The 11,567-nt window shown below is 37.7% G+C and overlaps 1 protein-coding gene across 1 annotated transcript in view; it reads right to left on the bottom strand.

The window, feature by feature from the left end:
• Nucleotides 1-402: 402 nt before the first annotated feature.
• The window catches only part of LOC107704281 (calsequestrin-1-like), a 19,711-nt gene continuing 8,546 nt past the window's right edge, over nucleotides 403-11,567 (bottom strand). Inside the window, exons 2-11 of the mRNA XM_016507163.1 lie at nucleotides 5,262-5,355; nucleotides 4,241-4,341; nucleotides 3,983-4,094; nucleotides 3,815-3,888; nucleotides 3,142-3,272; nucleotides 3,018-3,063; nucleotides 1,774-1,828; nucleotides 1,557-1,657; nucleotides 1,367-1,441; nucleotides 403-1,293 (exon numbers count right to left, since the gene is read on the bottom strand). Of these exons, the coding sequence (XP_016362649.1) occupies nucleotides 892-1,293; nucleotides 1,367-1,441; nucleotides 1,557-1,657; nucleotides 1,774-1,828; nucleotides 3,018-3,063; nucleotides 3,142-3,272; nucleotides 3,815-3,888; nucleotides 3,983-4,094; nucleotides 4,241-4,341; nucleotides 5,262-5,355 (1,191 nt within the window). The 3' untranslated portion in view covers nucleotides 403-891. The remainder of the gene's footprint in view (nucleotides 1,294-1,366; nucleotides 1,442-1,556; nucleotides 1,658-1,773; nucleotides 1,829-3,017; nucleotides 3,064-3,141; nucleotides 3,273-3,814; nucleotides 3,889-3,982; nucleotides 4,095-4,240; nucleotides 4,342-5,261; nucleotides 5,356-11,567) is intronic.

The following is an 11,567-nucleotide window of genomic DNA, read 5'->3' as shown; positions in this document are numbered from 1 at the left end:
CTGTATATGTAAATTCTGTATTTGAAATATTTAGAACACAATAACCTACAACCAGCAGATCAAAAGCCTCAGACATATTTGTAATGTCTCATAAAAAAAAAAAAACTGTGATTCACAACACTTTATTCCAATCTGTTTTTATTTTAAAACTTAAGAGTTAAACCAAGTTGTCTTTATTAAAAAAAAAAGTGTCTTTTTCAGTAGAAAACGTGATTTACTGCAATTTTTAGACACAGAAGGAAGGCTGGACAATCCCTTCTCTGTCTAACATCACATAAGGTCACATCCTGTCTTATCAAAGAAAGAAGGCATGACAAATGACCTTGAGGAAAAGCCTGCTTAGCACCTTTAGGTCCTACCACAGTGGGACAAACAATCCATCCACATATTAGTACAAATAAACATTGAGACAATAACAACAAATTTAACAGATGGATGTACACTTAAATAATGTTGCTGCTCCCTCTGACAATCTTACATTTTTTTGGTTGCATTTTTATGCTTGAAAGTCAGGTCCTTTTCCAAATGTATTAGTGGTGTATTTAACTGCCAATTACAGTGTCTTTATGAATGAAAAAATGGATGGCAAAGAACTGAAAGCAATACATATTTTGCTAATGATTTTGATTTTAGAAGTGACGTCAACATTCGGAAGTGAATATCTGAAGGTTTAAGAGAGAGCGTGGTCTTTGAATAAAACATTGGGTCAATGGGAGAGAGAATGATAAGCGCATTCCTAGATATGCGTGGAAGGTCACAGTTAAATGATGACATTTTTAACCTTGTGATATCCGACAAAAAATAATGAAGGAATTTTTATGACGTTGATTATTCAGACAGTTGCAATTAAACAGACTTTAGTTTGTAAAATATATGTAAAATGGTACGAGTTTAATCATCGTCCTCGTCGTCATCATCATCATCATCGTCATCGTCATCGTCATCATCATCGTCTTCGTCATCGTCATCGTCGTCATCGTCATCGTCATCATCGTCATCATCATCGTCATCGTCATCGTCATCGTCGTCATCGTCGTCGTCGTCATCATCATCGTCATCATCATCATCTTCGTCGTCATCATCGTCGTCGTCGTCATCATCATCGTCGTCATCATCATCGTCATCATCATCATCATCGTCATCATCGTCATCATCATCATCATCGTCATCATCGTCCTCATCCTCATCAGGATCAATTTTGTTCTCTAGCACATCCTCCAGCCAATCCTCCAGCTCATCAACTGTTGGCATGTCGTCATCATCATCATCCATATCAAACCAGATACTATCAGCCTGCGGAAGATACAACAGCTCAGTTTCGAAAGACACAACACACAGCAAATAAATCCTACTGTGAGAAACTTACATCATCAACCTCTACTACACCAATCTGAGGTGAGGACAGGTCAATTTCAAAGGTCTTCTCCCAATAGGGAACAAGCTGCAGGTCACAGAGACACTCTCATCACTGCTTATGTACTGGAATCTACTTTCACAACAAGGATTATATTTGGAATATTCCACATTTCTTAGCATAATATAAGCCATAGGGTTACCAAAGGGAAGTCATCGGGGTCGATCCAGACAATGCTTAGGTTGGGATTGTCTGTGTTATCCTCTGCCACCTCCTTCACGATTTCAAGGAATTCAAAGCCATCTGCAAGAACCCCAAGAAAACAGCACACATGTTCAAGTGAAAATTAAAGTTGTATTATGTTTTAAAATAACAGTGGGCTTGATCATAATAAGAAGCTTAATAAAAATTTCTCATACCTGGGTCTCCCTCCTCAGCAAAAGCAATTATATGCTCGCCATCAAGAGCATCCTCCTGTCAGAAAATGATGGTTACAGAACATGAAGCAAAAGATCTTGTGCTCTACAGTTACTACTACAAATCATGAGATCACATCTTGGAATACCTTTGCAATGTCTTTGATCCTTCATTAAGAATATAATTTACTGTACATTAGTTTCATTGTGTCTAGTAACAGTTTCTAATAGATAATCTTGTGAATATACTACATGTTTATGTCCTGAAGGAAATAGCAGTGCTTGCAAGGCAGCATAAGAGAAGTGTTTAAGTTTTCTGAAAGATATGGACCCTTTTCACAGATTATGATGATGTATTTCTGCAATAATTATCTTGGTAAATCTACAATTTTTTTAAATACTTTTATTTTTAAAGCTACACTTTTTAACTTGTCCCTTTAGTGGTAAAACAATAAAGTTAAATGCATCTTACTGAAGAATTTGGTTTGTTGTGGTTCGATGCGCTGATCTAAACATAGAAGAGATATTTTAATATTGTCGAGATACTATTAGTTTTTATTTTTATATTTTCCATATTAATTGTAATTTTAGTTCAAGTTTAAGTAATTTTTTTTTCGTGTTTTTGTCATTTTAGTAGTTTTTGTTTAATGGTTTTCATTTTATTTTTAGTTAGCTATAATAACCCGGATACAGGACATCTCCTCACAGCGGATGGACAAATAAATAATGTGTTTTTTGTATGTTTGTTCCGTTTTTTTCCGTTTTGAATGATCCATGGTTCATTTGTTGTAACAAGAGACCTTCAGCTTCTACCCACAGGCTAATGATGTATGTATGCAATTTTCCTGTGAAATCTGTCCCAGCAGTTTATCAAAGTGTATTTGGGTAAAGTAAAGAAATGGTTTGGAAGGTTACATAGTTGCATAGTGTAGCTTTAAAAAAGTCAGTGTACATTTACATCACCATACTTATCATTACATACCCTTGGCATTAAATTATAGACGGTTAAATCAAGGAGGTCTGTAATACCTGGAGAGAGCTATCCATTAGCATTCCCATTCATCTCAATGGCAGAGTGAAATTATCAACAAAAGAAACTTTGAAATGATTCTGAATATGAAGTGGTTCAAGCTGAATTTATTGTAGCAAACTGTCAAAAAAAGAAGAAAAACAGAATGTTTCAGCAATATCAAGTGTTGCCTTGCAAGCACCGAAAAACTTGTTTGACTGACACAGCATCAGCTTACCCAGATCTCATACATGTTGTGTGGCTGCATCTTCCTCAGTGTCGGCCTGTTGAGACATTTTCAATAATGTTCACTAATGATTTTATTTCTCAATTTAAACCATTTTTCACATCAGTCAACACACCTGTCATTGTCCTCAATGAATGCAACAAGCTCTTTCTCACTGTAGGGTTTACCAGGGATGACGACGGGTTCATCCATGAAGGGCTCATAGAAGTCCACCTCATTCAACTTCAAGTCTAGACTCTTAGCAACCTGCAAACAGGGGTTGCATAGTTTTGATCAATGGAGAAACGGTCAGTTTCAGGGTTTTTCAACTTCAGGGTAAATTGACATGCATAGAAATAAAGGTGTTGCTTTAAAAAACTACTCATGCAGATTTACTTTTAATTTGAATACAGTATAAATATTGCTACACACTACAGCTGATTATTGAGCTGCGATAGTCTTTACGCACTATGGACACCCATTAAATATTATTTACATTTAGACATTTAGCAGACACTTTTATCCAAATTGAAATTTTAATCAAATTTATCCATTTTATTATTACATAGTGTAATGTTTTAGAAAAGTAGCCGAAAGCAAAAAGTTAATTTGTTTATTAAAACTCTGCTGCCAGAGTGAAGCTACTGCCATTTCAAACATTCAGAAAGTCCTTTTAGCATAAATAAAAAGATCCAGATGAGATAAGATAAGATATAAAACCTAAAAATCACCAGAAAGTCCAATCCAACTGGTCAAACTAGATTTCTGTTAGTACATAGGGTTGTGTAAATCACGTTTACATTAGTTACCTTTGGACTAAAGGTGGCAAAGAACTTGATGTGTGGATGAAACTCCTCTGCTGCGTCTTCATATTCTTGGTAGTCTAAAAATCACAAGGCCACAGGTGAACTTCTCAAACAGTTTACTTACTTTTATATGGGGAAAAAGCCCATTGCATGGCCCATTTGGATACGTACGCTCAGATTTCTGACTCTTGAAGAAGCCCACCAGCTTGATATCCTCCTCAATATTATGGAAACCTTTCAACTCTCGCACATTATCAATGATCTCAACTGGATCCTCAATGACCTGGGAAAAGAGTTGATTAGAAAGGGGGGAAATGAAAAGAAGATGCAAGGAGAAGAAGTTGGGGAAAAGAAGTGCAGGAAGTAAATTAAAAATGTGAAAGAAAACAAAAACATATAAGCACAAGGTATACATTCTTTTTCACATACATCATAGAGGAACTCCACCAGTGTGTCTGCAGCAAGCTCTCCATCGTACTCAATGACCTCGTCCTCAATGAAGATGTAGATACTGTCAGCCTCAACCAGACCTGAAGAGCACAAAAATGGAAATAAACCTGTGAGAACCATGTGGGAAATGTCCACCAGAGGTCATGGTTGTTCTTCTGCTGATATCCTAAAATTGAACAAGTAATCTGTACCAGAGGAACACCAAGAGCTTGTAACACTCCAAAGAGAAAGGAAAAATTGAAATCGCATCATATGACCCCTTTAATAAATCATGAAATAAGTCCTGAAACAGCAAAAGTTTTGAGAATTTCCACCAGAAAACACACAATCAGATTAAATTAAAATAAAAAATGACCTTTTTTGATCCTATTTCTTCCACTACCCTATAGAAACAGACATGGACTTATTTACAGACTAGACCAGGGCTGTCCAAACTCGGTCCTGGAGGGCCGGTGTCCTGCAGAGTTTAGCTCCAACTTACATTTTAACAGTGGGAGGGAGGCAAAAATGGGATAGGCCAAGGGTGTCAAACTCAGTTCCTGGAGGGTCACAGCCCTGCACAGTTTAGATATAACACTAATTAGCTGGTTCAGGTGCGTTTAATTAGGGTTGGAGCTAAATTCTGCAGGACACCGGCCCTCCAGGACCGAGTTTGGACAGCCCTGGACTAGACAAACCAAAACACACCAACAGTATCTTCCACAACGTGAAGCTTTATACATAAACATCAACATTTTAGGTTAAGGTTATGTATAAACAAAAATGTACATTTTAGGTGCTGTGACTGATCACAGCTTTTCTTCTTCTTCTTCTTTTTTTGCATTGTGAACAATTATTTTTATTAAAAAATGTACAAATATTCCACTTAATCTCTAAATTAATATGGTTATAGAAATGCATGCAAATTAGTTAATTAGAAGTAGTAAAGTAGTTTTACATGGAGTAGATCACATCACAATACAGGTATGGTAATATTTGAGTGTTTCTTGAATGTGCTTACCTAATTTCTTGGCAACAGCTTTGTCTGTCTTCTCATCAAGTAGGCCGATACCGATGTTCTCGTCGTCAAGATCCTCCAGGACTTGTGCAGCAAGCTGTGTAACAAAACAACAACAAAAAAGTATATACAAGTAATATCAAATATAGCTGCAAGCAGCAATTCCGGGGCCAAGCCCGAGAAGGGCTGTAGCGCAGTGCAGAGCGGGAAGAGCAAAAACGGCAGAAATGGAACATACATAAAGAAGAACAGATAGGTTCAGAAGTACAGAAGTTCAAAATTGAACAGAAGTTCAGATGAGAATGACCAAAAACACGCTTCTGATTAAATACGAACACACGGAAAATTGAATGTCTGGAACAGAAGCAACATTAACCACCCTGCATTCGAACCGACAACCTTAGGGGTTCAGGGCCAGAGGCTTAGCAGAGTGTGCCACTCAGTTGACGCACACTCAACTGGCTGCAGAAGAAGGGTTAAGGAGGGAGAATAATCTCCTTTGGCGTGGGCCCTCAGATCATGGTGTTGATGAAGCATACCAAGTTTGGTTTTGATTGATCAAAGTTTGGCCGAGATACAGCCTCTAAACCAATCACAGGTGAACCTTGTTAAGTTCACAACATTATAACTTTTGAACAAAGATGAATAAAAAAAATGGTTCAGTCATGTCTGTGTAGACAAAGATCATCTGAGCCAATTTTGGGAAGAATTGGATCAATTTTGAAGGAGTAGTAGGGAATAGACTATTTACTGTACTTTTCAAAATGGCTGCTACTGTAATGGGTGGGGTCTTAATGTAAGCTATTGAATGTGATCTGCATGATGAGTGCAATCAGGTGTACTAAGTTTCATTTTTCTAGAATCAGGGGTTCAAGAGTTATTTCCATTTCAATGTTGAATTTTTGAACTGGTGGTGGCGCTATAGAGTTGGTCCCAGAGACCCCAAATTTGGTCAGATCACTATTCATGAGCATCACTACAAGTGTACCAAATTTCATCATTTTCCTATGTTCCTTTCATAGGGCTGCCATTGACTCCCTTTGGGGAAGAAGAAGAAGAATCTGTACAGATACAATAGGGGCAACAGAAAATGTTCATTTTTAATATTTTGTTGAGAATCCTTTGCAGGCAATGACTGCCTTAAGTCTGGAACTCATGGACATCAAATTTTGGGAAGAATTGAACTAAATTTGTTAGAAGAGTAGCAAAAAAACAGTTTTTCATTTACTTCAATATGGCTGACAGACACCCTGTTGGAAAATGACAAATGAGACATTGTCAGAATCGGCATAACCCAAGGAACAAAATGACATAAATATAACTAAATTTGGACAACATTTTCAAAAGTTATAAGTGTTTTTGCAAGAATTTTTATAGCTCTGGAACACTAGGTGGCGCTGTCTTCAAACTTCCGGGGTACCTCAGGGACATGGTGTTGATGATCCCCACCGATGTTTGAGCAGATATGTCAAATGGTTCAAAAGATATTGCAATTTATGACAAATTTCAAAATGGCGGACAAGTGGTTCAGGCAATATTTACATGCACAGATTCAGCATGACCCAAGGAATCCATAGACACTAAGATCATAATTTTCTGACTAATTGTTCAAACGTTATAAGCGAAAATGTACATTTTTGGTATCTCACCACCCATATGTGGCGCTGTTCCCAGCTTTGGCAAGGACCCTCAGATCATGGTGTTGATGAAGTGTACCAAGTTTGGTTTCGATTGATCAATGTTTGGCCGAGATACAGCCTCTGAACCGATTTCGGGTTGACCTTGTTAAGTTCACAACTTCATAACTTTTGAACAAAGATGAATAAAAAAAATTGGTTCAGTCATGTCTGTGCAGCTCAGTCCAAAGATCATCTGAGCCAATTTGTGGAAGAATTGGATCAATTTTGAAGGAGTAGTAGGGAATAGACTATTTACTGTACTTTTCAAAATGGCTGCTACTGTAATGGGTGGGGTCTTAATGTAAGCTATTGAATGTGATCTGCATGATGAGTGCAATCAGGTGTACTAAGTTTCATTTTTCTAGAATCAGGGGTTCAAGAGTTATTTCCATTTCAATGTTGAATTTTTGAACTGGTGGTGGCGCTATAGAGTTGGTTCTAGAGACCCCAAAGTTGGTCAGATCACTATTCATGGCCATCACTACAAGTGTGCCAAATTTCATAATTTTCCTATGTTGCCTTCATAGGGCTGCCATAGAACCCCATTGGGGAAAAATAATAATAATAATAATAAAACATACAGATACAATAGGGGCTACAGCCCTCCGGGCTTGGCCCCTAATAAATTTTAATGTCCTTCAGCTTCTTTAAACAGCATGTGTGATTTAGTTGAGATGTTTAAATGCATGTTAGTGATGCCCTAACATATACCGTTCACACTAAATAATGGTTAAGAGGGCAGTTCCTGTTAATTTGGAAACATTAAGGTAAAGTGACTTCTTGTTTTAAGCTCATTAGGGTTTGTGTTGTGTGAGCACAACCATTATGTATTTATTATCACCCTGAGAGCTGGTTTTGGTAGCTGAGTACAAACACACCGTGTTGGACAAGGACAGACAGCAAATTTGTTTTTTGCCTGCACAGATATTTCAGGCTATGCTGTAAGAACTATGGTTAGTTTCGTCTACAGTCTTACATCCATAAAAGCCGTCATCAAGAGTGCTGCCCCTGCACTTTCTAAATCAGTGTGAAACTTGACCCATATGATGGACAGCTGCCTCCACCAATCACAGCGCTACATGATCTGGAGTAACAGGGTGTTGGCGTGGTGACAGATGCAACCAACCATTTCTCCAACCACTGTGAGGAACCAATTCCTATACATACTCACACATATCTCACTTCTAGTATTTCCATCCATGTAATTCTAAAATTGTCAGTAGTGTAGGCTATGTATATATCAGTAACTTCTAAACTTGCTTGACTTTGTTTCTTCCATGCAACACAAAAGGAGAAACAATGTGCTGGTTGCTCTTCTCTGTGCAATATTATACACTGGGACTGAAACCTTTAAGTTTCAAAAAGAATGAAAAAGTGGCATAAACATATCATAAGCGTGTTTAATGTCACATGCATGCAGTATTTAAAGTCTTTTGATGTCATGCGACAGCTTTGTATGAAAAACAGACTGAATTTCAAGTCGTTATTCACTGATAATTTTCCCCTCAAGTGAGCTGTTAACGCATAGGTATCTATACGTGGATCCCTCATTTGACTAGTTCACATATGTCAACACGTCAGCCATCTTGGAACGGTTAACATTTCAGATGCTGCTAAACAGATCCGTTATATCAGATAGCTTATGTAATGCCCCAACAATATAAACTGCCTTGACCAAATCAACTCAATAAATGAATCATAATGTATCCTTCAGATCATCCAGATTGGATCATTCTAGATATCTGACACAAAAGAATGATTCAAGAATCATAAATTGCTTTTTCTCTATTTAATATGCCAAGGAGAATTTAAAAAAAAGAATGAATTAAATTTTTCAGTCTGAATTGAGTGGACGTTTATGATATTTTTTATAGTAAAACTTGAAAACTTAAGTTCTCATTTACTGTAATTGCATGGAAAAAGACAACAAAAAAAAAATTATCCTTTTTTTTTTGTTGTTCCACAGAAAAATTCATTCAGGTTCGGAGCAACATGTGGGTGAGTAAATGAGAGAATTTTAATTTTGGGGATGTATAATCAAACTGGCTGTACAAGTCATTTAAACATAAATTGTATTAAACTGACTTGAAAAATCTAGTTGAATCTTGAATAACTTAGAAATTGGTTAAATTATTTTGATTACTTAAAATAATGGACCTATTGATTATATCATTTTGTGTGAATTTGATTTTTTAAAAGTTTTTAAGGTTTATCCAAGTGTTCCATTTATTTGTTTAAATGCGCTGTCTGAGAATTGAATGCAAGTTCTTCCAGTTTGTTTGTAATATTAGCATCAATATTTGAGTGATAATTCTTCTCTGTATTAGTGTGCCTTATAATTTGATAATGTTTCACTGATTTATTTTTTAATTATCTCATGGTTTTCCTATCAGTTTAGTCCTATGCATTAGTGCAGCATTCTAGGTTAAAGCGAGATGGGGGATGTATGTCTGTTAATCAAATCTTATGCTAAACTCAGCTAAAGGCTTAAGTCCAAATAGACCACAGCTATATAAGGTGACCCACAAAAAGCCATGAGTCAACAAGAGAAGATTTTTGCAATGAATCTAGATAGAGTTTGCTTATGACAAATCAGAATCGGGATAGAGGAAGGAGGAGGAGACGTTTAATCCAATACACAGTCACGGGGTAATGCACCTTTCTTGTTCCTCTTTGCATCTCTCTGTCTCTTTCAGTCATACCTTCATATCTTTTCAATTCAGTATATATTCGCCAATTCATATATGTGATAAAGGATAATTAAATAATCAGTTTACAATTCAGTTACACTAGCTGAAATAACCAACAAATCTACAGAAGTGAGAACACTGTATCATATCTATAACTAGGTTTCCTAAGAGGCCTAATGAATGTTTATAAGTTGACACATAATTAACCAACATTTGTTAAGGAAATTTAACCAGAACACCCTGTGCTGGTTGTTGTAAATGAAAGCATATAAGTGTTTTTATGAGGGCAGAAAGTAGATCTTCTGTTATGAAGCATCACAGCGGTCTGTACCACACAAACAGCTATGGCAGCAGAGGCGTCTATACTTAGCACTGCTGCAGAGACCAACCAGGACTATTTTGGCAAGGTGGTGGTGATGTTCAAGTTCCTGGGATTCGCTGACAGGTACAGTACTGTGCCCAACAATCAGTCCTCTCAGCCGACACTGCAGATTACATGCTAGAACCTCCTGCACCCAGACAGCACACAAGCTGTTATAAGTCATTATAATTCATGTAACATTACATCAGCGCTGGACTGCTGTGTATTAGGGAGCAAAGCCACATACACAAAACCACAGCTATTGGGCCTCTGAATAGATGATGCATTTAATGATGCATCTAAACTCATCATCCTACTACTTGTCCGCTTGATCCTATTCCATCCTAATGCCTCCACTGCTAAAAGGACATACTATCACAACAAAATTAATAATTCGCCTAACTCTCGCATGCTCTTTAAAACATTTTCCTCTCTCCGTTGTACCTGCACTCACTCACATCGTTAACACATCCCTTCACACTGGTGTTTTTCACTCAACATTTAAACAGGCTGTATAACCCCACTTCTTATGAAACCCACTCTTAACCCAACTCTGTTAGAGAACTACAGACCAGTTTCCCTTCTACATTTCATTGCAAAAGCACTTGAACAAGTTCACTTGAACAACCAAGTCTCTGCCTTTCTCACACAGAACAACCTCCTGGACAGCAACCAATCTGGCTTCAGAAGTGGACATTTGACCGAGACTGCCTTGCTCTCAGTTGTTGAAGCCCTAAGACTGGCAAGAGCGGCTTCCAAATCTTCTATACTTATCTTGCTGGATCTGTCCGCTGCTTTTGATACGGTGAACCACCAGATTCTCCTGTCAACCCTATTGGAAATTGGCATCTCCGGAACTGCACACCAGTGGCTTGAGGGATGATAAGCTGAATTTCTCAGACCACATTGCTAAAACTGCCCGGTCCTGCAGATTTGCTATATACAACATTAGGAATATCATCATTCTTTCAGAACATGCAACAACTCCTTGTTCAAGCTCTTGTTCAGTCCAGGCTGGACTATTGTAATGCTCTCTTGGCAGGCACCACCACTGGCTCTGCACCCCTTTACCTAAATTAATTTCTTCAGAGTTATGTGCCCTCTAGACGCTTGCATTCTGGAAGTGAACAACGCATTATTGTGCCATCTCAAAGAGGCACAAAATCACTTTCACAGACTTTTTCATTAACTGTTCCCTCCTGGTGGAATGACCTGCCCAACTCAATCTGAGCAGCTGAGTCCTTAGCCATCTTCAAGAAATGACTAAAAACACATCTGTTCCATCTTTATTTGACCCTCTTACTCTAGCACTTTCTATTCTATTTCAATTCTACTTTATCTATTTATCTTCCGTCTGCGATGCTTCACGACATCAGGACAGAAAGACTAGCATGTTTCATTTTTTTTCCACAACGAGTTCTGTCACATTGGTGGCGTTGACCAATAGCAGCACAGAAGCTCTTTCATACACGGGTTTCAAACATGGCAAAACGAAAGAGAGATGATGGTGCTGCTAGGTGGAATTATGAGATGGAGGAAAGGTTCGTGGAGCTGTGGCAACAGTACTCCTGCCTGTATG

The sequence above is a fragment of the Sinocyclocheilus anshuiensis genome, unplaced genomic scaffold (assembly GCF_001515605.1).
Source record: "Sinocyclocheilus anshuiensis isolate Anshui unplaced genomic scaffold, SAMN03320099.WGS_v1.1 scaffold1930, whole genome shotgun sequence".
Lineage (NCBI taxonomy): Eukaryota > Metazoa > Chordata > Actinopteri > Cypriniformes > Cyprinidae > Sinocyclocheilus > Sinocyclocheilus anshuiensis.
This window is presented reverse-complemented; position numbering and strand designations above follow the sequence as displayed.